General features: G+C 40.6%; 1 protein-coding gene across 13 annotated transcripts in view; it reads right to left on the bottom strand.

The window, feature by feature from the left end:
- Positions 1-27786, bottom strand: part of LOC132702558 (heterogeneous nuclear ribonucleoprotein Q-like) — a 51582-nt gene that overhangs the window by 2921 nt on the left and 20875 nt on the right. For 2 of the 13 annotated variants that reach the window (XR_009618901.1, XR_009618900.1), the window contains exons 2-13: positions 17790-17902; positions 17288-17609; positions 16085-16326; positions 12800-12935; positions 11406-11539; positions 11126-11347; positions 10914-11059; positions 9052-9146; positions 6476-6627; positions 4565-4606; positions 4108-4270; positions 3301-3411 (exon numbers count right to left, since the gene is read on the bottom strand). Coding sequence is in view for 9 of the 13 variants with exons in the window: in XM_060671269.1 (XP_060527252.1) it covers positions 4108-4270; positions 4565-4606; positions 6476-6627; positions 9052-9146; positions 10914-11059; positions 11126-11347; positions 11406-11539; positions 12362-12497; positions 16085-16326; positions 17288-17609; positions 17790-17902 (1767 nt within the window). In the remaining 4 variants the exon portion in view is untranslated. Of the gene's footprint in view, positions 1-3300; positions 3412-4107; positions 4271-4564; positions 4607-6475; positions 6628-9051; positions 9147-10913; positions 11060-11125; positions 11348-11405; positions 11540-12361; positions 12498-12799; positions 12936-16084; positions 16327-17287; positions 17610-17789; positions 17903-19787; positions 20087-20276; positions 20719-27786 lie in introns of those variants that run through there. The other 11 variants (XM_060671270.1, XM_060671268.1, XR_009618903.1 and 8 more) reach the window with 8 other exon arrangements.

Genomic DNA, 27786 nt, shown 5'->3' on the forward strand with positions numbered 1-27786 from the left:
ATGTTTTCCTTTCCTTCCTCAAAAATTATTTTTATAAAATGGAGCATGTGGGAGCAAGATGTAGAATTTTTAATTTTGTCAAAAGCTAATTTCTTTAAAAAAATCCCCCTGTACTTTTCACACGGAACATTGTATACATAAAATATTCTCAAAATGACACCGACAACAAACGTTAGTCTATGTTAAGGAAAACGTTCTTTGTACGAAATGTGTTATGGGTTCTCAATGGTTTGGGCTCTCCCTGGCCCGCTGTGCGACGATATGGTTCTGTGAACCTTTGAATTCGACGCTTACCTTATACGTTACCGTTTCGTCACCAGCTACCGATTATAGACCGGATCAAATAAAGTTTTTATCACGGACGAATAAAGCTCATTTCCTTTTTCAACTTCTCACAAGTGGCACGAACCTGTGAGTAAAAAAATGGAAATGCGGAGGTGTGTAAGGGTTAGACAAAGCAATAGCAAATGGAATAAAACCGAAAAATAAATAAAAAAACATGCGTTAAAAAACTTCATTTAGTCCGGACCACAACAATACCGCCACCAATCGGTTTATACGGTAGCGTTAAATTGCCCACACCGAGTGCGCAAATCGAAACTTATATATGCAAGTTGTAGATAACGGAAAAGCTCAGGAACCGTCCCCACCAAAAAGATGCCGGTTTTCTGTCACAGGTTTGTTCTCACACTTGAACAACCACAAAATTGGCCCCGTTGTAAAAAGAAATATAAAAATCTTTATTATTGTATTATTAGATTCAAAATGCAATATTTGACTGTATTATATTATATTATATTATTATAGTATTAGGGACCTAGAAATCTTTTTAATTCAATTGATAGTCACTCATTCAACTAAAAGCCCTAAAACTACGACTATTTTTGCATTTTATAATGACAATAGTTATGGTTCTTAAGAGAAGCAGTTTAAGTACCAATAAACTTAAGTATATTATAATATAAGGCTTCAGCTAAAACATGATGCGTAGGACGTTATAAAATAATACTCATTCGTTTTTTTACATGACGCATATGAATATGAATGGTAATAATAGGCATTTGAGTCACGAGTTTAATAAATAAGTGACTTAAAAAAAGTTTATTAAACGTGTTGCACACTATACTTATTCTACGACGGATAGTTTTTGGATACATTTTTGCAAAATAACACGAATACATTCACTGACATGACAGTCAGAATTGACAAACGTCAAAATTCAAACCGTGCGGTAAAATCTCACAAAACATCCGATTGCTCCCAAAAACCGTGCGGTAATATCCGAAGGGGCTCGGATCCGTGAGACAAGAAACTCACGTATAATTAGGTATTTTAAAGAACGTCTGAATGGAGTCTTTGTGTGCTACTACAAGGCGAAAAGTGAATCATAATTCCGTTTTATTCAAAATGACTCATTTTTTAATTGCTTCCACAACAAAGTTTAAAAAAAAAAGCCTTTTTTAGCATCAATCTAAGTACAGCGAGAACTTTTGATTTAAACACTTAAATTAAGAGTATACTGTGGTGGGTTTATCCTGTTCATCAGAAATCTGTGTACGAAACCCTTAGTAATTTATGAACCACTAGCGAGTACCGCATCGTTCATTTCCAACCCAAGAAAGTATATTTTAATGAAATGCAAGCAGGTATCGGAATATCATCCTATACAGTTTGACAATTCATAACGGAAAATATCCTTGTGTGATCCGATTCGGATATAACATCACCATATAGCTTGTTGATACACACAGGCCCTGTGTACGTTTGAAGCAACCTAACCAAAACTATCCAATTACACCTTTCGACGTTCAGCAATCAACATGACTGCAGACAGTTTTATTTTGGGTATATCATTTTTCGGCAGTATTTCGTCGATGAGCTTAGATCCCATTATTTTTTTCCAAAAGGAAAAAAACCAATTCGACCAGGTTACAATCAAGTTATAACTTGTAAACAAATTTATAACGATCATAACACCCAAGGTTGCCGGTGGGAATCGAACCCACAACCAAGTCGAGTTGGCAGGTCTAACACCTTATAACACGACCAAAAATATAGTGCATTTAAAGCAGTGGTGTGTTAAGTGTTTTGCAGTACCTTAACCGCAGACCTTCGCAGGATCGCAGGAATCTTACAGGTTAAGTTTAAGTTATCTTACAGGTTAAGTTTAAGTCGTGTGTGCCTATCGATTAACAACATTAGTTTTCTTGTATTTTTGTGCCTTCTACATAGTTCTTCGATTTGTAAACAACAACAGTCTTTTTTAAGACTGCAGATTATATTCGCGGTCGATAAAGGTACGTCATAAGAATGGAGATTAATATTTATTAGAATCTTACAATTAAAATTTTTCTGAAAGTTCCTGCTTTTTAATACTTTAAAACCTGGAGACCGCGGAATGAAGCAGATGTTCCCCTGTTAGAAGAAGACATGGAAAACAACGCAGAATTTCAAGGCGAAGTGGCGATGGTAGTCGAACCTAATGAAAATTTGAAAGACGAAGTGCCTCAGTAAATAAAAAAACGGATCCATTTGTTTTCGGATGCTAAACAAATTGTTTTGAATGTATGCAATTTTATAAGTAATTCAGAAGGGGAAGTAGGAGCGGCAATAAAAACAAGTGACATGACCAAAGTTCCGAAGTCAACTGTAAGAAAAATTATTGCAAATGGGATATTCAAGAGGAAGGTAAGAGAAGAAGAGAAATGCAATGTACTAATTTTTTTATGTACATGTTTCAAGGATGACTCGGCGAAAAAAGATTGACAACATACTTATATCCCGCTTGTTAGTGTAGGTGGATTAATTCCTAGGACGGTCCTGGATGGCGACGGGTAAGGGTCTGCTCGGCAGGGACTGCGGTTTTGAAGTAATAAACAGTAGGCAAAGTTAATCACAGAGCACTATATTTCTGGTCGAAGTATACCAACCTAGCCATCCTCGGTCCCAAAGGTATTAGCGGCCATACTATTATCTAACAGCTATATGAACGTCACCAACGAACGCTCTCTGGCATACGAGGACGGCGCGTGAGCTTTCCTACAGTTTTGCGACCAAAAGCGAATGTCTCCCGCGTTTCCGCTCGGAAATCTCATGCGCGAGCGCAAGAAGCCCGAAGGATATCGCGGGGGTTCGATTTGCCAGCGATGTTGCGCGTGACGGTCGAAAAAAAACGGACTGCCCCGCATGGGATAACGCTGGGTGCGATGGCGGGATTCGGTCGCAAAACCGAAAAGAAAAAAAAAAGGCGAACGCGATGAAAAAAAAATTAAATACGAAAAAAACGGAATGGGGACATACATGCTGCATTCCAACGAGACAAACGCCATATGTCATCGCGATCGAACAAGAGATCGAGGTACTCGGGACTCTTATTTTACGCGTTTACTTCACTAAAGGCAACACTCATCTCTGGAAAAAGGAGAAAACGGGACGTTTCACAAGCGGCTGCGTCGAAATCGGGAGACAACCGGAGATCGTCCCGACGCTCGACGCAGTATGCGACGTCAGTTTTTGAGTAAGGACAGTCGGGGTTGGCGGTCAGCGCTTCACGACGATTATGGTGAAAAGAACACTTCAAAGTGAAGCATTCTAGATTTCCCTACTAATCGTAAACCTCGAGTTTTAATTATTAAAAAAAATACAGCATTTATAAACGATGATTTTTATGCCGGATGGTGATGTGACAATACATTAAGGTATCCGCCTGTCTGAAACCCAAGCGAGGTAGGCCTGCTTTTAGACTTTCATTAAAATTTACCAAAGTTAAATACCGGATATGTCGTAAAAACGGTATCTGGTTTGGAGAACTCTATCAGAAAAACATCTGCGGCTATAAAAACAGGCTAAACTGAATCGGACAATAGATTTACAAACAGCGAGACAACTATATGTACCTATCAGTCTGTAAATGTTTAAAATGATCAATCATAGTTGGTGACAAAAGTACCTCACTGCCAACCCCGGCGAAACGTTTTCATGTATATAGATCGGGTAGGGTAGATGGTCGCGTAATGCGGGACCAACCAACCAAAACCAAAAAATAAAGACGGAACGGGAGGCGAGGACAATATAGATGTGGTTGTAAAGGGGGGCCTGACGTCTTACCTGGTAAATTTCCCTTGGCGCGGCCCACTCCACGAGCGACTTGGCGCGCCACCCCACGGGCTCCTGCCGCTCCGCCCCGGACCGCCCCCCGGTTGACTGCCCCCCCACGGACTGGGGGCCCACCTGCCCGGCCACGTGCCGCCGCCCCACGCCCACGGCCAGCCTACACGGTCGACGACGGAAACGGAAGAGAAAAACAAAAAAAAAATCCGTGTTAAATCCTAAAAAAATCGTCGCGACCGCCGACCGTCAACGTCGGGTCGACCGTCGCGAATTGAAAAAGAAAAAAAGGAAAAAGGAGGGAGTAGTTTCTTTTTTCTACCGTTCGTCCACCATTTCGTGGATTTTATTTTTTTTATCTTTCGTAGATGGGATAGTTCCGATTCCGGGCGGGAGAAGTGTCGTCGATGGGATGCCGGGAAGCGGGTACGGGCTGAACACGAGGAGATCAACAAACCTGGATGTCGTCCGCCTCATCGAGGTCTTCCTCGTCCAGTTCCTAAGTGTAACAAAACACTTAAGCACTGGCGTTAAAAATGTAATTTCCAGAGGGTTAAAATTTAAAGACGGGCCCCGACACCACCGACTACGGTGTCGGCGACTCGCGAACGGATTATCCAAAAATAAAAAGAAAAACTGCTGCACATAAAATAAATAGAACGGCGCAAACAAATCGTCATGGGAGGGGTCAATAAACGTGGGAAAAAGGGCGCGGCCGCGTCGGGGGTGGGGGGAGTGCTCACAAAAAAAAAAAACACTTTTAAAAAGCGAAGCTCGAAGCGGAAAAATAAGCGAAAGCACTCTACAAAAAGCGGGTAACTAATAATAAATCCGTTAAGACGAGTGTAAAATTAAAAGCACATAGCGCAGGCAAAACAATATAAAAAAAAACACCAAAAATAAATAAACGAGGGAGGGGGGTGGGGGGTTAATTTAAAAACAAAGGCGTCGGCAGGCGGTGTGTTAAACACAAACGCTGTGGAAGGGTAGGTGGGATGGGGGGACACGAATGATAATATAGCGGCTGGACTAGACACTCGCTAAAAAAAAAGCGGAAAAAACCATATCATATGTAGAAGAGGCTCTTGGTTGGTCCATTCAATTTTATTGGAATCCGCTGAGAATTTGGGCCATAAGAAAAAATAAAATAAAAAATACATAAAGAAAAAGTCATAAAATTGAACGACCATCGCGGGCCGTTCCCGTCGTCTTCTGCCAATGCCAAGCTGAACGTTAAACCACAAAATAAAATAAAAAAACACGATGGAATGACGAGAAACCACCGTCGAGCGCTTAGCAAACAGTGGCGGCGGGTCGGGATTGGTCGTTGGGGGGTAACGCTGTCTCGTCCCGTTTTTGGATAACCCTGCAACAGCGTCATCATATCTGAGCCAGCCTCCCAAGTAACCGACTGGACGCACCTCCCTCGATTCCCTACCAAAGTCTTTGAACTCGCTCTTTCACACTAAGGGGGCGTGGCTTCAATTACGGGCGCCCCGTTATTTTTCGCGGGACATTTTTTTTTTCTAAAGAAAATTTCGACACTTTTCCCGGCTCACTCGAAATGGTACAACGGCCGCGTCATTTTTTGCAAAAGTCGGCTCAGATATGATGGCGATTGACTGTGGCGAGTGAACATGCACGGCGCGGTTTTCCCTATCTCTATCTCTCTCCTTAGCTTACGCTGTTGTGTTCCCACACATTACGCGCGAGCCCCGATTCTTTCCGGTTTGCACGGGTATCCCTTACGTGATATTTGACCGACTTATAATGGATGAAACGGAATTAGATTGAAAAATGTCTCACGCCGTGCGCCATCTAATGGTCGCCAGTTAAAACAGGACCCCCATGTAGAAGACTAAAAAATAATAATTCGAGAGAAACCCGTGCCAAGGACCCTGAACCGGCGCCAAACTCAGCAAAAAAAAAAAAAAAGAGACCAGCAGCAGTCGTTTAGTACGCATTTAGGTGGTTAGATGGCGTTCTAATGTTTTGCGCGCCCAGTTAGTAGCGTTTCGACAAGGACAACACTCCGCCACAGCCAAAGACCGTCTCTGTGTGTGTGTGTGTGTGTAAAGGGGGGGAAATTGTCGTCCGCGGCGATTTGCGAAAATTCTCGTCCTGTCTCGGCGTATTAAGTGGGCGCGTGTTAGTGGACGCAACAAATAAAAGACGAAAAATGTTAGGCCACGCCCGCCGTACACCAAAGGGACGCCAAGTGGGGAGAGATGGGGGATGTCGAAAGCGGACGGGAACTTTCGCAAACGTACGACAGTTTTCTTTTTTTTTTTATAAAAAAAATCAAAGAGACTATAAATAAACAATCGAGAAATTGGGAAAAATTTGAAAAAATAAAATGGCCACCCACCGGCTGAGCTGGCCGGCCCCGTCCTCTGGGTTGCGCAGGCGGGGTCGGCTGGTACTCATAATAATAATCCTCGTATCGGTAAAAGTCGTCGTAATATGGATCGCTGTAGCCGCCTCTATAGTCCCCGTAACCGTAATAGTCGTAATCGTAATCTATAAAAGACAACAAACACATCCTAATTTAGCCAACTACTATGGCGGGATCTAAAACGCTGCGGGTCTTTCGGGTTCTTTCAATAATTCTACCTCTAGAAACAAAGTGCCTACTAATTCTGATAACCGCCGTCCCTCCTCCTCTAACTAACCATTCGAGAATTTTCTTTATCGTGTACCGATTAAACGAGGAGCTGCACGGCATGCCGGGAAAAGTCGTACTCTGCTTGTTTTTACAACGGGCGCCAAAAAAATCTACCGGATCCGAGAGAGAGCTAAAGCACACAATTAAACCGCGGACGCCTCCAAAAGACACGATCCCTTAACCACACCTGCAAAAACAACAACGGGTCGGGGGCGGGGCGGTTCTGATCGGAAAGGCGAGGGGGAGGGGCGAATCTACTCGGGGGTGATTCTACATATATATGTATACTTACCGGTCTCCTTATCAGCATCTAAAAAACGCTAAAAGCAAAAACCACCTCGCGGCGCCGAGGAACACACATCATACCTGGTATCTACGGGGGGTGGTGGAAAGGGGCGGGACTAATATACAAAGACGAAGTGCATGCGAACTATATGGGTCTGGGAAACGGTAAAACAACGGTCGAAGACGGCGTGCAAATGCTTTTACGTTGCCCTTTCGCCAATAGATTTTTGCGGTGCCCCCGGCGACTATGTAATACTGACTCGGAGGGATGGTTGCGAGTGTGTTAAGATGAGAGAGACAAGCTAGCGAGAAATGTTAGTCCCGGGCCTCTCCGTTTGGGCGGTAGTCGTGTGCATGTCTAAACCGCTCTAAACCCTAAGTAGGCGGACCATCCAAGTTTTTTTTTAGTTACTCCACGACGCATATTTTACTGGCACCAGTCGACTAGCACTCAGAACAAGCTACTCTTAGCGTCTAATCAAATTTCTTCTGCTAGAAATGGCATATTCCTAAGAAAATTATGACAAAAACAAGGGCACGTTTCCTTTGTAACAATAGCAATTGTTTATCCCTGCAAAAACGGATTTATTGCACCTATAAGATCACCCGTCAGCGAAAGGCTCCATAAATCTGGGAAGAAAATGATGCTGTCAATATTATTTTTTTAATACACATCTGACACAAAAACTAGCTGCCAGTTATCTCTAGAATGTGATTACCATGTATGAGCGCTTAATATTAATGGTAAGATTACCCTCATTACATCAATAGATTATTAATAATTTTTCATATGATATTGAAAGCTCTTCAAAAATGGTAAGAAACGTAACTTCTAAATTTTGTTATTGACAGAATTGACTTTCGTGAAATGTTTTCAATTATTCTTATAGGAAATTTAATGCACCACAAAAAAGGTCTCTTGTGGTTTATCGATTCCTCGAACCATTTTGAAGATATTTGCGTTGGACCCCCAATGGGTACTTACATTCGTGATTTTTAATAAACATTTTCAATTTATTCAGTGAATTAAATTGAAAGAATATAGATTTTCTTTATTAGTCAGGAAATAGTCCTCGACGTTCTTTGACACGTTCTGCCGCGTCATTTACAACTTTCATTTATTTGAAATACTATTCATTTTCCTTATAACCCTTATCTGAAGACCATAAATGCAATGTCAACATCAAAGTACGGTAGGTCAAAGATTTTGAACAAATTCAATGATTTCTTTTTTATATCGAGTGGAACATTCATCACTGAACTGTGACATATTATCACATTTTTGCTTAATGCTCTATGATTAATATTAAGAGCTCATATGTAGTAAGTACTTTCTAGAGGTAACTGCAACTAGTTTTCGTATGTCAGATCCAAAAAAAAAAAAAAAAACATTTTTTACCCATCCTAATACACTCACATGAGTTCTTTAAATAATATTTACAATTTATTATACATGTTGCATTCGAATACGTAGAAAGTCGTTATTCGACAACAAAATATGTTTGAAGAAATCTACTTCACTACCATTGAACTGCAAATTAAAATATGTTTTAATATAGAAAATCAAAGTCAACTTTTAAATAACATATCGCTGAATGTTCCAATATTATAATTTGTTAAAAAGTAGCGTTAAATCTTGGGGTTAAATGCATTGATTACCTTTCCTCTTTCAATATTAAAATTTTAACATTTTTACATGACCAAAAATATTTAACAAATAAAACTGGAGAAAAGCTTGGATGGCCACGCCCCACTTATCATCGTCCTGAAATAAATCGTGGGTTACATCAAACGAAAATACAATCGACAGAAACCGCGACAAATCCGATAATCCATTTTTTTTTCACACAACTAGCGAGGTAACGTCGGTCGGGCGTTAGTATCTCGGGAACGGCGAGAAACTAGCGCGTGTTAGTCGGACCACAAGCGGACTAGGGACCGCGCGACGTAAGGAAAAAACGAGCGAAACGCTGCGAGCCGATAATGACACTTACCGTAGTCCCCCCGACCCATCGAACCCCGCATGCCGGGCCCCGTCCGCGGGCCTTGACCGGGCGGCCCCCGCAGCGGCATCGCTCCCGGCATCATGCTGAAAAACACATTGCCATTTTAAATTTAAAAAAAATCAGCAACCCTCAATAATAAAGAATGCGAACATCCCCACGTTCCTTTGTACAAAAATGCACTTATAAACTTGCGTGCATAGAAATGGGCCCATTGTGAACTTCTGACTTCAATTTAATTTTTTTTTTAGAAACTACTGGATCAGATACAAAAAAATATGCTGTTTAAAAGATATGCTTTAATACAAGTTAAAATTGATTAAAATTAAATTATAATTAAAACATGGGTCGGTTCTTGCGTCCATAGGAATTACACCCCATATCATGCAGGAACCACCACCTCAATAAAGGCTCCGTTCTTCATGCATATCGGTTTTCTGGTCTTCGGTACACTTTTTTTCGTCGGTCACTTCCAAAAAGGCATATTCTGGTCTCATCTGAGAACATTGGTCCAATGTCCAATTGCTTGTCGATGAACTGGAGAAAGTTTTGGGCCGATTGGGGTCAGGTTATTTTCTTTCAGTCTTCTTCTCAGTGTCCACTGATTAATTGATTTATTTAAACTTCATGCAATTGATTTTGCACTTGAACGGCATTTATTATTATCGACCCAAAAAAGCGGTCGTCACGGGCCGATGTAATATGCCTTTGCGATAACCTGGGGGGAGTTGCGGTGTAGTATGTAGTATGGATGAAGCTAACACAATTATTCTATTCTATGGTTAAAAACGAATAATGCGAAAATTCCAGTTGCAAAGGCGATTAATTTAAGTCTGCAACAAGTTTGTTACCATCACTATTACTATCGCATGAACAAGTTTCATTTCTTTAACCATGGCTACGCATATATAAGATCCAGCCCAGCACTCTTGACAAATTTATTTAAACTCATACTAAAGCATATTAAATCGCCTTCTAAATAGCATGTTTATTTTTTGGCTCAGATGAATAATTTCGAGAAAAAATATACTAAAGACAAAAATTTGCAGTATGCCGATTTCTATGCACGCAAGTTTGTTTATACACATTTTTATTAAATTTATTTTTTCAACATTCAAGTCTGATCATCATCAGATCTACTTCTGATCATTTTCCAGAATTTATTTCTGATTATCTGCAGGTGACCACTGATCAAAAGTATTCAATTTTATCACCTTAAGGTGGATACTGATTACCCTGTTTACTTCTGGTCATCTTCAATTGACTGCAGTATTTATTTCTCATTGTCTATAGGTATCAATTATTTTCTGCATTAATTTTTGATCTTCTTCACCTGCATACTTATTACACCATATATTTCAGGAAATTTTACGGAATTAAACTTATAGAGTATTTTTAACTGTAATCAAATGTAAACTGCTTACAATTTTTGACTGTATTCAAATGTAAACTAATTGCAATAATGACTGATTTCTGATGGTCTTCAGATATAAAATGATTCCGGTATTTATTTCTGATTTCCGGTAGCTATTTCTGATCATTATGGCCGATAGTCCTAAAGTCTCTATTACTTTTAATATCTTTAATCTTTTAATATCTTTAAGATATTTATTTTCGATCATTCGAGCAATGTAAATATAAATAAGAGGCAAAGGTATACTGAAAATAAAATAATGTAAAGGAGAATGTATCCCGCGTTTCCACTCGGAAAATCGATGAACAAACGATAGCCCGAAGGATATTTGCGGGAGTTAATTTCCCAGCACCGATCAACCGTTCCTCAATTCAAATATTGACGACGGGCAATACGAAGATGCCTACTGGTTGCGCGGCGACAATCAACTAGTACTCACCCGCCCCTGACTTGCATCATCTGCATCATTCTCCGTTCCCGCGCCCTCAATATCTCCTCCTTCTTCTTTTTGTCCGACGGCGGCTTCGCGAGCGACACCTCGATGTTCGACCCACCCATCTCCTTGCCGTCCAACTCCTCCATTGCCTACCGACAATGATCGGCTCCGTTTTAGTCACACCCACCCCAAACCCAGCGAAGCTCCGCCCATACCTTGACCGCGTTGTCCCTGTCCTCGAAATGGATGAATGCGTAGTCTTTGATCTTTTTCACGCGTTCCACCTTGCCGAACGCCTCAAACACCTCCTTCAGTTTCTCCTCGGTGATCTCCTGCGTGAGGTTCCTGACGTAGAGCACCTTCACCTTGGACATCGTCTGTTCATCGGGCTCCTCCTGTGGGTCCGCCCAGTCCACTATTATGTCGCACCCCCACACCTAAAGGTCGAACAATTGGTCGGCGTTCCGACACTATTCCAGATATCGCTATACGAACCTTAATGCGTCCCGTTCCGAGTCGCCTCTTCGCAAGCGAGGCCGCCTTGTGTGACTCATACTCCAGGAAGCAGAAGCCCCGGTTTTTCTTCTTGTCGTCCGGCGAACTGTAGATTATTACTTCCATCAAACCGGCTGTTCGAGGAGACAGATCATTAATCGGTGGTACCGCGGGACGCGCGGAAATGGGCGGCAATGGTCGAGGTTAATGCGAGAGTGTTTTTGTTCCATTAAATTGTTTTTTTTTTTCGCAATACAAAACAAAAGAAGAAATTGTAAGCGGGGGACGACGACCAAAGGCGGGAGGGAGCAAGGTGCAGTGACGTTAAAAAAAATTAGAAAAACGAAAAGCCCGTGACGGAAGGGCAATGGGAGGAGGGGGATAGCAACAAGACGTCTGAATTGGAAACACTCCTGTTGTTTTTTTTTAATAAAAAATGGTATCCTTAAAATCAGACTGCAAACATTACTACACGACAACTGCAGAAATATAAATAAAAAACTATATTATTAAAGAATTTTTCATGAAAAAAATTTATTTGCTTCTAATGTGAAATGAATATAAAATTACGAGCGATTAATTTCTATTCTAACATCCAGGGAATTTATTAACAAACCGGCGAAAAGTTGTAAATTGTAAACCCCCTGTGTCGTTCTTAAATAAAATTGTGGAGGGGGGTGGGGGGAGTCGGACAGTGTTGAAAAACGGAAGGGTGAAGGGCCGGAAAGGGTTTGGTGTTGTCGAGAACTTTGGCCGTTTTCCCGCGCTAGTAGCGGCCCCGCCCTACCCATTGCTCACAGGCAAACCAAGGAATCGTAAAAACAAATTTACTCGACAACAAGCAAGCAAAACGCAATCTCTCCCGAGTGCCTAACAATTTTTTTATTCATGTTTTTCATTTTTGGGGAATAATTTTTTTTCTTGTTTTCTTTTCATAATTTTTGCCGTCAACTTACGTGCATGTTTCGAAAACTCTTCCAATAGATCGTCCCTGTCACGGTTCTTTGGTATATAGCCCACGAATAACCGGTGATTGTTATAAGATATGGTTACGCCAATCTTTTTGCCTTTCCTTATCTCATAATCATTCAGCTGCAAGAACAGTGGATGGGTAGCCAATTTTGTGTGCCAATGGGCAAATGGGGTGGGACGGGCTTTGAGTTTGAGAGCTCTACGTGTGTTGTCGGGTGGGGGGGTGGGGGGCGACGATGGGTCGATGTGGGGAAGGGGTCGGGGTTTTGCGGTGTATGTGTGTGTGTGTACGTGTTTATAAAGAGCCCGGCAGCCGGCCGCCACTGAACTATTATTCGTTTTAATTTGACCAAAAAATTATTCATTTTTTAAAACAAAAATTTTTAAAAAACGGAATTTCGTCAGTTCGTTTCAAACTTTACCTGTCAATTTACCAAACTCTTCCAGTATCTCCTCTTTGCCTTTAGACTTTGGTATGTTGCCGACAAATAGCCGCAGATTTGGTACGCTAATGTTAATTTTCAGTGTCTTGCCGGGTTTGATTTCGTGATTATCCAACTGCGGGTCAAAAGAAAAAAAAGGAAAAGAAAAAAATTTCGAATTTTGCTGTGTTCGATCCAAAACAATTGGGCGAAATTTTGATTGGACCCAAATGAACCGGGGAAAAGTTCAAACTTCGACCGAGGGGCAGTTTGCGATTTGTCAAGTTTGGTTTTTCCGTTCCTCGATGGAAATTTGAAATTTCCGCAAGTTACTCTATGCGCGGTTTTGCGGTTTTACGATCGCCGCAAACCCCGCCGGAAACAAAAACAAAAGGTACATTTGGTACCGGAACGCAAAAATTTGGCTCAGAACAAAATACCGATCGTACCGAGGGACCCATATATAAAATTAAAAACACGTCAACCGGTAAAAGCGACGCCAAACGTCCAGAAATATATATATAGTGTCGGCTTGTGCAGGGTGACGTGTTAGCGTCAATGAGAATTTCACGCCCTAAATAATATAAATAATATGCCAGAAACAAAACGCACAATCCTACAGCACAACAGGCAAAAAAAAAAGAAAAAACCACGATTGGGAAAATTGTTAAACCGAGTGGGGTCGGATCCTTGGGGCCCCTTTGCGCGCAAAGAGGAGACCTGTAGACAAAACATTATCCCAGCAATTTTTCCCGTCGTTAAACCACCACAAATCCTGCGCCCAAAGCCGAAGTACCCCATTTTTTTATATACATAAAAAAAAATTAAAAAAAAAAAGACGGTAATGAGCCAAATTGTAGACGCGGTAGAAAATTTGCTGCCTGTCAATGTCAATTTGTGAGCGGTACAAAATTTAAACGAACTGAATAGTTCGATTTATTTATTAGACATAGAGTGGCTGAGATTTTCAGCGATCTCAAATCATTTCTGTGACCTCTATAAGGGATGATTCACCTTGAGTGTCCTAATCGAGAGAAGTTTCGTAATTTTAATTTTACGTGAGCTAGCTATAATATTACAGGGATGAAAAAAACGAATAACAGTAAAAATTCATTTTCGTTAAGATGTTCAATATTCAAAAAAGATTGTCAATTTAAATGGCAAATATCTTTAAATAGAGGACGGAAAAAGAAACCATAAAATGGACAATGTAAATCTTGATATTTTAAACTTGTTACTATAAAAAAATCCATGAAATCGATATCTCGGTCTCGGCAAGTCCTACGAGACCGCCATTGGTATACAGAACAAATCGGAGGCGAAAAAAAAAATTTTTTTGTCTGCGTCTTTTCCGGAATAACTTTGGAACCGTTTGAGGTACGAAATTGAGATCTGTCTCCTTTTTGACCCTCCACGAAACACATAAGCCTATGAAAAAGAGCCAGGATCCGAAGTCGGAATATTTTTTTTCGCAATTTTCAACTGTTAGTTTTTGGACACGATAAGTGTCCGAAATTTGAAGCTATCGACTTCAAAGCTGGCAAGCGAATAGCCTTTCGTCTCCTGACGGAACCTATTGAAATTGGGCAAGTTGGGGTGTCGGACAGTATTTTTAAAAAAATAAAAATCGCGTTTGCGAGGGTCCAAGAAAAAAATCAATTCTCGAATACCCGTAATGCGATCAAAAAATTTGTTGTGCTATATTAAAAAAAACCTAATAGGTGCCGTAAATTAGCAGCTACCCACTTCAGATTTGGTAGAGAGGTAGAAGTCCCCACTCACGTGTAAACCTTTGAAGTTGGATACAATGAAATGTCGCAAAATATATTATTTCAATTTTTGAATTTCTTTTGGGTTGTTTCGGTTTTCAGAAAAAAATTTCTCCAAAACGATTAACCCGATCGGCAAAATTCTTTAACCAGTAGGCGCGGATGATCCAGTGCTATAATATATTAGTTTTTGTACGCTGCACCAGATTTTTGAAAAAATCCATATCAAAATCGCTATTCCTCGCGCTTAAAAATTATTTACTAGTCGAAAAATTTATCGACGAGGGAGATCCAGTGCTATAACGTCTAATTCTAACATTTTTTGAATTATATAAAGCGTGTACCGTTTTGGGGCAAAAAATCTAAAAGATCCTAGAAATTTCCGTTTTTGTGGGCGTTAAATGAAAAACGTCAAAAGATGGGATAATTTGGTTTAAACAGTCCCATAAATTGAGTCGAGAGCTACAATTTTCTGATTTACTGTACAGGGTGCGCGAGATAATTAATTGAATAAAAATATCATTGTCAATCGCTATTACTGGTACAAATTTTTATATTTACCATAGTTTGCCATAATTTTGAATTTGAGTGTCTGCTCAATAAAATTACATCGATTTTGCGAAAGTTCCACAGCGGCAACTTTAAATTATTGAACTTCTTAACGGTAATATCAAATATAGAGGCTGCATTAAAAAAAAAACACGTTTTTTTACCACCAGTCACGTATATTAGCTAATCCCGGAATGGTGTTCCGTTTCATTTTTCAACTGAAATTGAAAACACTGTAGATATCATGACGCACTGTGCTTATATACCAAAATCGAACAAAAAAAAAAACTATTTAGTTTTCTAGAAATTCAAATAGACCACTCGACGTGAATCAGACATTCCTTTTCTTCAAACAACAAAATTTTGCTTGAAAAAGAAACGGCGAAAAATGGACAAAATGCAAAACTACAAAACAAAACATATTGACGTCGACAGGGCAGCCTCGATCGAATAGAGGGCTCTAGCATGTGTACGTGGAGGATGAGAGAGAGAGAGAGAGAGACAGAATGAGAGATAGAGAGAAAGAGAGACAGAACTAATCGGGAACGCACGCTCCGTGGTCAGAGCCGCTGCAAAAGAATTCACACACTGAAAAATAAATTGCCGGGCTATGACAACAGCTGCGACACGCACATCTATAAATAGAATCGCCAATTAGGTACAAATAACGCAAAACGCGTCGACCGAATCTACCTCTCGTCTATAGCGGCGGGCCCGCGCCATCTATAAAAACAAGACAAATAAAAAAGAACACCAGCGCGCGGGCTCCCAGACGAGAAGCGGACCGAAACGCGGAATAAACATTATCCAAGCCAAATTTTCCTACCAGGTTGTGGTGGTGGTGTCGAATAACGACCTCCCGCCCCCCAAAAAACAGAAAACAGAAGTCCCGAGGTACCGTTTTCCTACGGGCGGGACAGAACGACAGCTCAGGACGCCGAGGGTCACGCACTCTCGCCGTACTCACCTTTTGGACGGCCACCTGGGCCGCGTCTCGCGTAGTGAACGTGACAAAAGCGTAGCCCCGATTCGTGCCGGTCATCGGGTCCATCATCAGCCTCAGATCCCATATCGTCCCGCACTCCTCGAACAAGGGGATCAGCTCATCCTCGTACATGTCTTTCGGTATTTTGCCGCAGAACACTTCGCATCCGGCGCCGGGGGTGCTGCCCTCCCAGTGCGGCGGCGGACCCCCGTATTTTCTTTGACCTAAAAGATACGGGAATTTATTCTCTGACGGTGGCGCTACCGACAGTAAACAATTTCCTAATATTTTTTTGTTTTACCGCTCATTTTGCACGCATAAGCGACAACGAAGCATTATTTGTGGCTCTGTTAACAGTTTTCGTAGTGTGTGGTTTGTGTAAAATAGAATCTGACGATGAAATCCACTCTCTCAATTTATATTGCAATGTGGATGGATGGCGTTTATTAAACCCAAAGCATGTATGCTAGAGGAACCCATAACTTAAAAGGGCATTTTTACAGGGTGTCTTCAATTTTAACGCCGGTTTATTGCAAGTTGCAAACAAATTTGCGTGCATAGAAACTACTAATCAGATACAAACAAATGCCGTTTGAAAGATTAATATGCTTTAATACAAGTTTAAATTGATTAAAATTAATTTCTGCTTTCTAGGTTTAGCATAGTATATAACTGCACAAGCAACTCAAAGACTTATTTTTCAATAATGGGCATGTCCTAATAACATATCTTCTCGATTAGGCATAGATCTAATCAAGTTCGCGATTGTTTCTTGTGGAGTCTCAAACGATTTAGGATTTAGGAAGTTTAACTTTTTTTTTTTCGCCAGAGGTCTCACTCACTTGTAAAATGGTCTGGACCAAATGATCTTTTAATCATGGCTCACGACAAAAAAAAAACGGTGATTTCGCCATCAAACTATCAAAACGGCTTCTTAGAGTATTTTGCAGAAAACAAGAAAACTTCCAACTTGGCAATAGAAATACAAGTCTCTCCATAGTTCAAGAGATTCGAAAAAAATATTATAATCTACAGTGTTTACGTCGAGTAACATCTAGTTTGCAATTATGTCAATGCAACAAAGCATTCAGTTTGTAAAAGCATGGTGGCCATATGTATCGACCCAACATCAAATGATATCTTATAAACATAGGAAGAGGACGCCACCGTGAATCGACAACGAACCTGTCGTTACGTCAAGCGTGTAGCCGGTGCGGTCCAGTATCTGTTTGATCTTTTCCTCGTCGGGCCCCTTGACGGGGACCGCAACCGGCGGCGCCGTTCCCTGACTCGGGCCGGCCCTACTCTTTTGCCGGTAAGTCTTCATCACGCCGCACAGGTACGCAGACTTGTTGGAAACGTGCTCGAGATTCGAGTCCAGGAACTGACCGAGCACGTTGAGGGCGCCATCTACCGGGAACTCTTTGAGCGCGTCGAGCGCCCTCTCGTCTAGGTCGACGTGCGCTAATTTACCAGTCTTGTAAATTTCGTCTAGTTTGGACGCCACCTGCAAAACCATGCACGCTTTACTTTATTCTAACTAATATTATGCTTACTGTTGTTGTAATTGTCAATAAATCATGGTAAAATAACAGAACTCGTTCATAAAAGAAAAAATTCTTTGACTTTTATCATTTTTTGCATTGAAAATTGGCTTGACGAGCTGGGAAGGTGACCTTGCACTCACCTTTTCATCCAGGCCATAGTCTAATAATTTTTGATAGTCTTCGGTTCTCTCTGTAATTTCGGGTTCGATTTTCATTGGTTCTTCTGTTACTTCACCATTACCTTCTGCCATAGCTGAAACAAATTGAAAAAAACAATTAACGCCGATTATGTACTTTCGGATTCCCCCAGGCTGGGGTAGAATTAAATAGGGGGCCAACATTACTTTCGCTAGTCCGCAGGACCCACATTAACGTGTCCATTTTGTAAATTTGGTTGGACGACAGCATTATTTGATCCATATTTTGCGATGCTTGTGGTACGCACGCACGAACAAAACGGAACGAAGATTTGACAAAATAAACAGCTTTTTGCTTGAACGGCATTTTTTGCAGACCTCAATAGAACCCAAACGGCGATGAGAGACAATTAAGCGCTATTAAGCGACCCCCCCCCCCCCACATACTTAAGACTTACCACAATTCAATAATCATTTTCTAGCGCATCCTCAATCTAGCATAAATACGCTTATCTACCCGAAAAACAGTTTACCGGATTCTGGGCAAATCTTGAATTTATACTCACAGCGTTACTTTTCCGTACGAATTGTGACGTTCATTTATCAATTGCAATATGTAGGGCAATAATTCTATATAATATATTTATTATATTCTTCAATAAATGATTATTGGGAACATCCCCAGTTTTCAAAAGACTTTTCAGTACAAAGTAAAAAGCGTTAAATAATTTCTTTTTACTGAGAAACAATTCCAAGTTAAATTTAAAACGTTTGAATGACCTTAAAGAAAGTACTGCTTTGTACTCTCAAAGTTTGGAAGCGAAATGTTCTCAAATCTAAAAACTTGAAGGAAAGTGGAGGTAGTTTCCAGTAAAAATCACTGCGAATCTGTGAATCACCCAAAAAACGTGAACATTCGCCATGTTTTCAATCGAAAAAAATATATAGACATTTAAAAAAAAAAACGTCGCAATTCGTCGCCAACCAACGTTACACCCCCAGCCTTCTACTACGGTTGCATCACTAGCATGCAAGTATCGATCGCGATTCCGGTGGCTGCAAGGTCCCCAAGGAGGTCCCCTTATCCCCCTAGCCCCACCCCAAACATCTAGACGCGCTGAGGAAGGGCACAAAACCACGGCAGTCTGTTAATGGGTCGATTTGATTTTTCGTTTTCGTTTGTCTCCCACCTCTGAACGACGGGCCGTTAACCTTAGCCTTGGAAGCATTGGGGCAGACGTTTTTTTCTTTTCATTCGGAGGCCGCGAGATCAGACGGTCAACAGCCGATCACTTATCGTTTTTTTTTTCGACAATCGCACCCGATTTGAAGTGTGGAAGCGAAAGCAAAGAAAAGGTCGACCTACTTAGGACTGGAAATGGGAGGAAATAATGGTTGGTTCTCAACGGACCTTTTTATAAAAAAAAACGTCTAACCTGCCTTCTAATGTTGAAAAACGAAAACCAGTTTTCATTGTGACAAAATTTTACAAAGCAAACGGAATCGGAAAAAAATCCATGCCACTTATTCGCAACTAAACTCGTTTCCGCGGATTAGAAAAAAAAAAAAAACAAAACTGGTGCCCTATGGGTTTCGACTTGCCAACCATAGATACGCTCAACAAACCACATTTTCGTTAAATTTCGGAAGAGGACAAATATCTTGGGAGTACCGTCTAAATTTAGCGCGAAAATAACGGCGCATTCAAATTTCCCGCGCTTTCGCAAACCGGATATTGAACGGCGCGGTCCGCGTCGCCTTTCTAGAGTACACACAGAACAAAATCAGGAAAGAAACGCGGCGAACGGAAAACTTTCCCTCTATCGTCATAGCAACCGGAATTTTTCCCGCGGGTCGTCCAATTTCGCGACACATCCGCGTCGGCCATTTTTTATAACCACCACAACCACGCGAAACGATAGTGACCCAAACCGGTTAAATTTGTGCGAAATACGGACCGGAGACGGCCAAGGGGGGCCGCTACACGCGGCCCCTACTTACCAGACGCGAACGGTTATGAAAACCAGGCACTGATCGGGTGACGGGGCCCCTCAAATCCAACGTTAGATTTTTGGGTGAAATTAAAATGGCGGCCGCGAACGATGGCAAAACGTGAAACGGCAGCGCCGCTGGTGCGGGGTTTAGCCGGCGACGCGCACGACCCTAGCCTCGACGCGGGTACCACGCGTGCCGCATCACGCAAAGGAGAACCATTCGCGCAATTTTCGCGAAATTTTCTTGCCGCCAACTATGAAAATGTGAATTTTCGACGACAACCGACGTCGCCGGCCCGATAAGAACGCACAAATTCCGACCGACAAAGAATAATATGAAAAACGACCGTTAGACGGTGTAAAGTTGGTTGCATAACGCTAGATTCAGGCTTGGCCGGCTCGACCAGTTTGGGGTTATTTTCGTATGAAAGCATAAAAATAGATCGCGTTTTCGATACACCCACGTTCCCTTAAAGCTCTTCGTTTAAAAACTTACCACTCGCTTAAGTTAATTCAACTCTTAAACACTTTTTACACATCAACAAACACAACAAACATTATTTAGATAACCAAAACTAGTAACACTAACAATTACGGCGATAATTAACATCGGGAAGTGATCGAAAACTTAGCACAATTTGATCGCGAAAAACGGCTCCCTCTCGATATATCAAAAAATAAAAAATAAAACGAAACGCGGCGGTGGAATTGAAAACGTCCCGGCCGGATAACGAAACGAAACGAAAACCAAAAAAGAAAACACGGAATGCTGTTCGGCGAATTTTGGTTCCTTTTTGACGGACCGTTTGCCAAAAAAAATAAATGGATGTTGTTGTACCGACCTCCGCGGTGTGTGTAGTAATGCAACGTCGCTGTGCACCCCGAAAGATCCGTTGTTTTGCAACTCGTCTAGGGAGCCGCGAAATACATTGCATTCGGGTCGGTCCGGGGAAAACGGCGCACGCGCACTCCCCTCGCACGACCACAACGGGTTATCGCGCTCCATATCGCCATCACAGGCCGGAAATTTTCGCAAACCACTCCCCCCCACCGACCAGCGAAATTATTGAATGGCACACGGCCATTGACCGAGAAATCCATGACCACTCTCCATATTATTATAAGAAGCTAACAATGTATTAAAGATAACTCCAACATGGTCTTTAGTAGCTCTAGTACGTCATGAATACTCATATAAAAGTTTCAAATAATTTTTGATTCAATAACTTCTCAGAAAAAGTAAATTTTTTTGGGCAAACATTTGGGCTATACATTTGTCTAAAATTAAAATTGCAATTTCAATTGCATACCCTTGCAAATACAAATTTTTAATCGCTGATCCAACCTTACTTTTTTTATAAGCACATTGAAGGTGTTCAATCGACACCAATAAATAAATTGTTAGATGAATACGAATGCAATTTTAGCAGCTAACTAATGAATATCGCTGCTTAATGGCAGAAAAAATTCATTTAGGAAATTAGAACATCTCTTGCATTTTCTCAGGACAGTTAATACGCGCATAAGATTTTTTTTCTTTCTTCCTCCCGTTTGGAAGTTACCAAGCAACTGGTACAATAGCGTTTGTTTTAGACATAAGGTAATATCAACCATTAGTGACGACGATCTCTAAATTTACCATTGCACGCGAACACTTATTTTTAAAAATCGTTTATTGCTTCTTCCCCACCGTCACCAATACGAAAAACAAAATCCTTTTACCCAAACATGACCGTCATTTTCTTATTTCATTCCGGCCGCCCACGCGCATAGGAGGGACGCGCCTGCCGCCACGCCGGCATCAACATTGCAGACATTCTCCAATATTTATAGCGTACGCGAAATTTGCGCACCGCCGTGCAAAATGCACCTCGCCGCTCGCTCCGTCTCCTTCCGACACGCACGCCGTCTCAATCTTTCTGGCCGCCGCCCGTCCGCCGCCCCCCCCGACGCGGAGAATGTGGCGCGCGCGACACGATAAATTTTTACTTTTGTTTTGGCTATTAGAAAAGTGCAACGCGACGGAATTCTTGGCCGGCGGCGCCGGCAATTTAGCGCCGCGACGACGTTTCAACAAACCGAGAAACCAACTCCGGCAAAACTTCAGGCAAATATTCGTCATTTTTTAGTTTTGCTCGAATGTATATAAATCGAGTCGTCTGGCATGCTGGACCAACGATTCTCCCTCCTTCCCACTCTTTTCTTTTTTTGATCTTTCCAAATTTCGTTAAATGCCTCGGAAAGTCGTCGACTGATTTCTTTTCTAGCTTATAAATATCGTCAATATTAATCCTAAGAACGCCTGGGTATGCTAAATTTCTCGTTGTCACAACTCGCTGTACATAATTTCCTAAAAAACACACAGAAGGCTTGATAACTTAAATAAATAATTTAAATATTAAACCCAGTTTTTAATTTTATCTGCCAATTAAGGCAAAACGGTAAGTCACCGACCCGTACGATGAAATTGCTATTAAAGTGGTCATTCGAAAATCTAAGAACATTGAGAAAAGTATAATTTTGCAAAGTTGCAAAGTAAACTCGAAGTTCGAAACGCTTCATCGCAGACCCATTCTCATATATGTCGTTAAATTTGTCTTTGAAAGGACTACGTATCCAAAAATGCAATAAAATATAGGATGTTCAATAAAAAAAAAGTGCCACGTTGTTATACCACCCTGTATATAAAAAAGTGACGATTAGGAAAATAAAAAAAATAAAACGTCATTTTAATAGAAACAACTGTTACATTTATTTATTTTTAAAACCTCCGTAGGTTTCGAGATAATGGATAGGCCCCTCTTAAACGGACCGCCTTGTACCTCACAGTGTCCAAAACAAAACAGAGGACTTGCGATAATGGCTTGCAAATCAAAGCCGAGAGTTTTCATGTCTTAAAAAACTACGATGGCTCCGCAGAGTTCCACCTCTCACTAGTTCCAGAACCAGAAGGGAACATGTAGACGTGCAGACCTAGCGATATCGAGTAGGTACCATAAAGACCTGCAGGTCAGGAGAATTTGTCTTGTTCTTGCTCAAGTATCTGCAGATGGTTCCGGGAACATATCAGCCTTCCCTATATTATAGTTCCAAAGGGTGGATGAAAACGTAGCTATGACACTAAACTATTTACCATATTAAACAACAGACAAACGCCCGATCTCTTATAGAAGACATAGAAAACAAAGCCTGCAGAGCGTCTTGCCGAGAAAAAAAGTTCAATTAACAATGGCATGATCGCTGTGAAAAATTATTAATATATCTAATTTAAAGGATGCGAAATTAAAGGCTCAAAAAATAAGGCATTCTCACACTACTCCATGTCTGACGTTCACAGGTCATAGACATATATAGCGTCCATGAAAAATACTATATGGAGAGAAAAGTTTAACAAGAGGAGTCCTAGTTCCAAAAATGGAACGTACATCACGTGTTCGCGGAGTGACAAGTGCGCAACGCGAATCCCTCGGTAAGTCTTTATTCGGCAGAGCGGATATCACCCCCCCCCCCCCCAAAAAAAAAAAACCCTACCAGCGAAAATTCCCGAACGGGCAACGTTCCCACGGGTGCTACCGCTCCCGACCATTTAAATAATTGCTGTCTATTCAAATGAAAAGGTGTTGATTTAAATTTCGCGAGATCCCATATAGGTGGTCGATTCTCGTCTTGCAAATGTTCATATGGTCGCCGGGCGGGTAATTTATCGCCATCTCGCTCGCGTACTCTGCTCGTCTCGATTAGCGCGCATGCGCCCCATACGAAATTAAGACGGAATCGACCTGCGATCCCGTTCCCGCCACTATGCGGCGACCACGACGACGACGAGGACGACGACATAATCCGACACACGGTCGCAAACAGGTTATTCGGGTATTTCGCGCGGGCATCGGGAAAAAATCTCAATTTTAAAGGGGCGGAGGCGGTTAAAAATCTTCGACCGTATATAGACAGAGGAACCGGTTCGGTCTCTGCTTGCGAGTCCGTTCTCTCTGTCCTCTTTCTGCTTTGGATGCCGATGGAGTTGAGAGAATGATGTACGGGTTGAGTCGCTCACCACCTTCTTTTTTTTTCTTCGATTACTCTAGGATGATTTTTATGTATACTGACGCAGAAGTTCATTTTATCACTCCTCCTCCTCCTTCCTCTATAGAAGCTTTACACAACTGTCTTTAGTTTAAGCGGCTTCTTTTGCTGATATTTCATCTTCGTTTATACAGGGTGATAATTGAATTTGAACATTTTATTTGGTAAGGGTGTTAACGTTTTGAGGAAAAAACAAATACATTTTTCTACTTCCTACTCCCAATTTGCGCTGGTCGGGGGTGCGAAAAGTCTCTTTAACCCATTTTGTCCCAGTGGTGCGTTAATGCACCACTGGTTTTATCTGTGAAACAAAACTTTGTTATTGCAAGTCTAGACAAGTCAGCGCATGTAGAATAAACATCTAACAATTAGCGTGTTCTTTAGTATTAGTTTGTTGTGCAGTTCATAAAATATACTATTTTCGAGGTATTTGACTCAAAAGGAATTACAAACGACAGGCTTGCTTCTACTGCCAAATGGAAGAAAGGTCAGATTGAGTACACTGACACACCGATGAATTTAGACCATGTGAGGAACTAAAAAATAGGCTTTCTGGAAAAACTTCGCTTGAAATAATTCTTATGTTTTTTGATGACGAAGCGATTGATTTGACTTTAAGTCTTACATTGCTTTGCGACTTTTAAAAACTGATAAAACAATTACCCGAAGAAGATGTAGCATTTGCCACAGGCACACAATTTACGTTTGTAATAAGTGTAATATGCATATGCTTTGTAAAATATCACCAAAAATGAAACCGGGTGTTACCAGTGGTGCGGTGCGTTCACGCACCATAAAATATTTTGCGCTTTTTGTATCGAATCAAACAAAACAATCTACTTTTAGTTGTTTTCTGTCGAATTTGAACTTCCTTTTGTATATTTATGTATAAATTATATGTTATATGTGCCCCAAAACATTATTTAATGTTTTTTCTCAGTGGTTCGTTTACACACCTGTATTTTTTTTTGTATGTTTCAAATTTTTATTATTTTATTGACACATGTAGCACAAGTGCAACAAACAAAATAAATAATTTCAGAGCAAAAAAGTATTTTTTATTTTTTTTTATACTTGGGAAATATGGGTTACATCAACCGCTTCACTAAACACTGTCGCCAGTCAATTCGAGCATTTAGCGTTAATAACTGAATGTATAATGTATAGATTGTTTGTGGAAAAAGCCGCACTGAGTCGGACTTTTGTAGCATTAAGTTGAAAATTATTGAAATTAATTGAAAATATAGAAATAAGTTTTGCAATTCCAAATTGATATAAATTGAAGCAATATCAAATAATTTAGGATCGAAGGAGTAAAATAGCTGCGTGTCATCCCCAAATAAATGTAAATTCAAATATTCGATTAATGAATAAATATCAGAAATATTTAAGAATAATATAGGTCTAAGGACAGAACCTTGCGGTATACCTGATGAAACAGGGAGAACTTAGATTGTCAAGGGTCATCTGTTAGCTAAGGACTCGCTGTTTTACAAAAATTTACCCAGGAGTATAGTATGCAACAAGTTAATAAACTTATCATAACCTATCTATCATAATTTTCTCATCAAAAGATTTTAGCAGCGACGCGGTGCGGCACCGCCTAAAATTAAGTTATTTTTGAAATCCCCTATAAAAAATTCATTAAGTATTTAGCAATTTATTGAAATTTCATAGGCGTCTATCATGCGTGGAAGCATTTTTTTGACCACTTCTTAATTGAATGTTTTAAATAACATTTTTCAATTGTAGAGTGTTAGACATATATTCATATTAACTTTTCTTTCTAAAATCACCTAGGCATTCCGACCCTTGGATATAAATTAATAAACACCCTGCAAATCTGTGACATATCCTAAACTATGATGCTCTTCATAATGTATCCACGGAAATATCCTACGTACTTACGTCGTTGAAAACGCTAATTATTATCTGGATCATCATGGTTTTTCTTATTAACCGCGATGGTTTAATGGGAAATTAGGAATCGTAAAGTTTTCTCTTGAGTATACATAAAAAGGTGCGCGCTCCGGGGGTGCCGACAAAATATACACCCGTCGCTGTCGGTGCAAAAAAAATACTAGCACAGGTTGAAAGCTAATAATAAATATAAGGGAGGTTTTTTCAACCATTAGGGTGTCGCAGAGGGTAGAATCATTTCTTTTTTATTTCCTTTATTTACTTTTTTCTCACTCTCCCTCTTACATTATTTTTCGTCTTTTTCGCAATTTCAGTTGTCCCGCGCTTAGGCGGCGGTCAGTGACGTTCGTCGATGCGGATTCCGATGCTAAAACGGATGGAAAAAAAAGGAGCGAAGCGGTCGGGCCGCATTTTACCGGCAAATCTGCTATAGCGTTTGCGACGCAATGCCCTCTCCGAGTTCATTTCGACGAGCGCACAGCGCTTAATGATTGCCGAAATTTTCGCCGATACATATTCTTTCGGTCCCTTTAAAGGTCATGCAAAGAAACACCGCCGCCGCGTACCGAGCGGCTGATAGAGAGAATGACGACCCCCTCGTACCTCAGGGGTCCCACCCCTATTAGATTCGCGTATAAAAAAAATATGATAAAAGCGAGAAGGGACAACTTGCTGAATCGCGTTCGCCAAGTGTCAAAATTTTGCAGAGGGAACAGAAACGGTAATGACGATAGGGCGGTCGCAGTGGCGTAGGAAGTACGTTGCCGAGCGGTCGTACACAGAGCAGATCAAAATAATGATCCAAAAAAATGAAAATAATACGAACTGAGTTTTGGAGAAAGTCATAAATGTACAAATTTATGATTATGTTAATGCCAATCATATAACAGTCACTAAGTAACAGTCGATCTGGATTTCATAAAGGTTTTAGTACTATTAGTCTATTTTTACGCATCAACGATCACATTAGTTCTTAGTCTTGCGACTGCACTTATATCTTTAGATTACTCTAAAGCCTTTGATCGGCTTGACCATAAACTTATGTGCGCCAAATTGAGTTACTGCGGCTTCGATGATTTAATTTTTCATAGTGTACCCGATTCAGTAAAATCACATTCAATTACATTTAAAAAATATTTCAGATTGAAACTGCTAACTTCTCAAATAATTTGATTTTCAATCTTATTTTTTTTATTTTTATTTTTAATAACTTTCTATTGTTCCGTATTACTATTAAATTTTCTGTTATACTATATTTAATTTATCAATATAATTATAACTTCCTATTTAGTTTTCAATTTAAACATTTTAGAGGTTTAGTGGAGTAGCTTTTGCTAGACCTCGCCTCTTTTCTAATGTATATTTCTATATAACCATATACAACAATAACGGTAATTTATTATTATTATTATTATAAGGGGTGTTTTTTTTCGATGTATAGAACTTTAAGTTGCAATAAAACAACGATGGATTATTCGATTGACATGAATTTTATTTATCCGTGTGGCATTACATTTTAAATATGATTTCTGGCATATGACCGCCACGGCTGGCGCGGATGTAGTCCAATCTGGACGTCCGATTTTCGATGACTTTTTCCAACATTTGTGGCCGTATATCGGCAATAACACGGCGAATGTTGTATTCCAAATGGTCAAGCGTTTGTGGCTTATCCGCATAGACCAATGACTTTACATAGCCCCACAGCAAGTAGTCTAGCGGTGCTAAATCACAAGATCTTGGAGGCCAATTCACAGGTCCAAAACGTGAAATTAGGCGGTCACCGTGTCTTTCAATAAATCGATTGTGGCACGAGCTGTGTGACATGTTGCGCCGTCTTTTTGAAACCACATCTCCTGGACACCATGGTTATTCAATTCAAGAATGAAAGAGTTAGTAATCATAGCTCTATACCGACCACCATTGACTGTAACGTTGTGGCCATCATCGTTTTTGAAGAAGTACGGACCAATGATTCCACCAGCCCATAAAGCGCACCAAAC

The sequence above is a fragment of the Cylas formicarius genome, unplaced genomic scaffold (assembly GCF_029955315.1).
Source record: "Cylas formicarius isolate icCylForm1 unplaced genomic scaffold, icCylForm1.1 PGA_scaffold_5__7_contigs__length_24384050, whole genome shotgun sequence".
Classification (NCBI taxonomy): domain Eukaryota; kingdom Metazoa; phylum Arthropoda; class Insecta; order Coleoptera; family Brentidae; genus Cylas; species Cylas formicarius.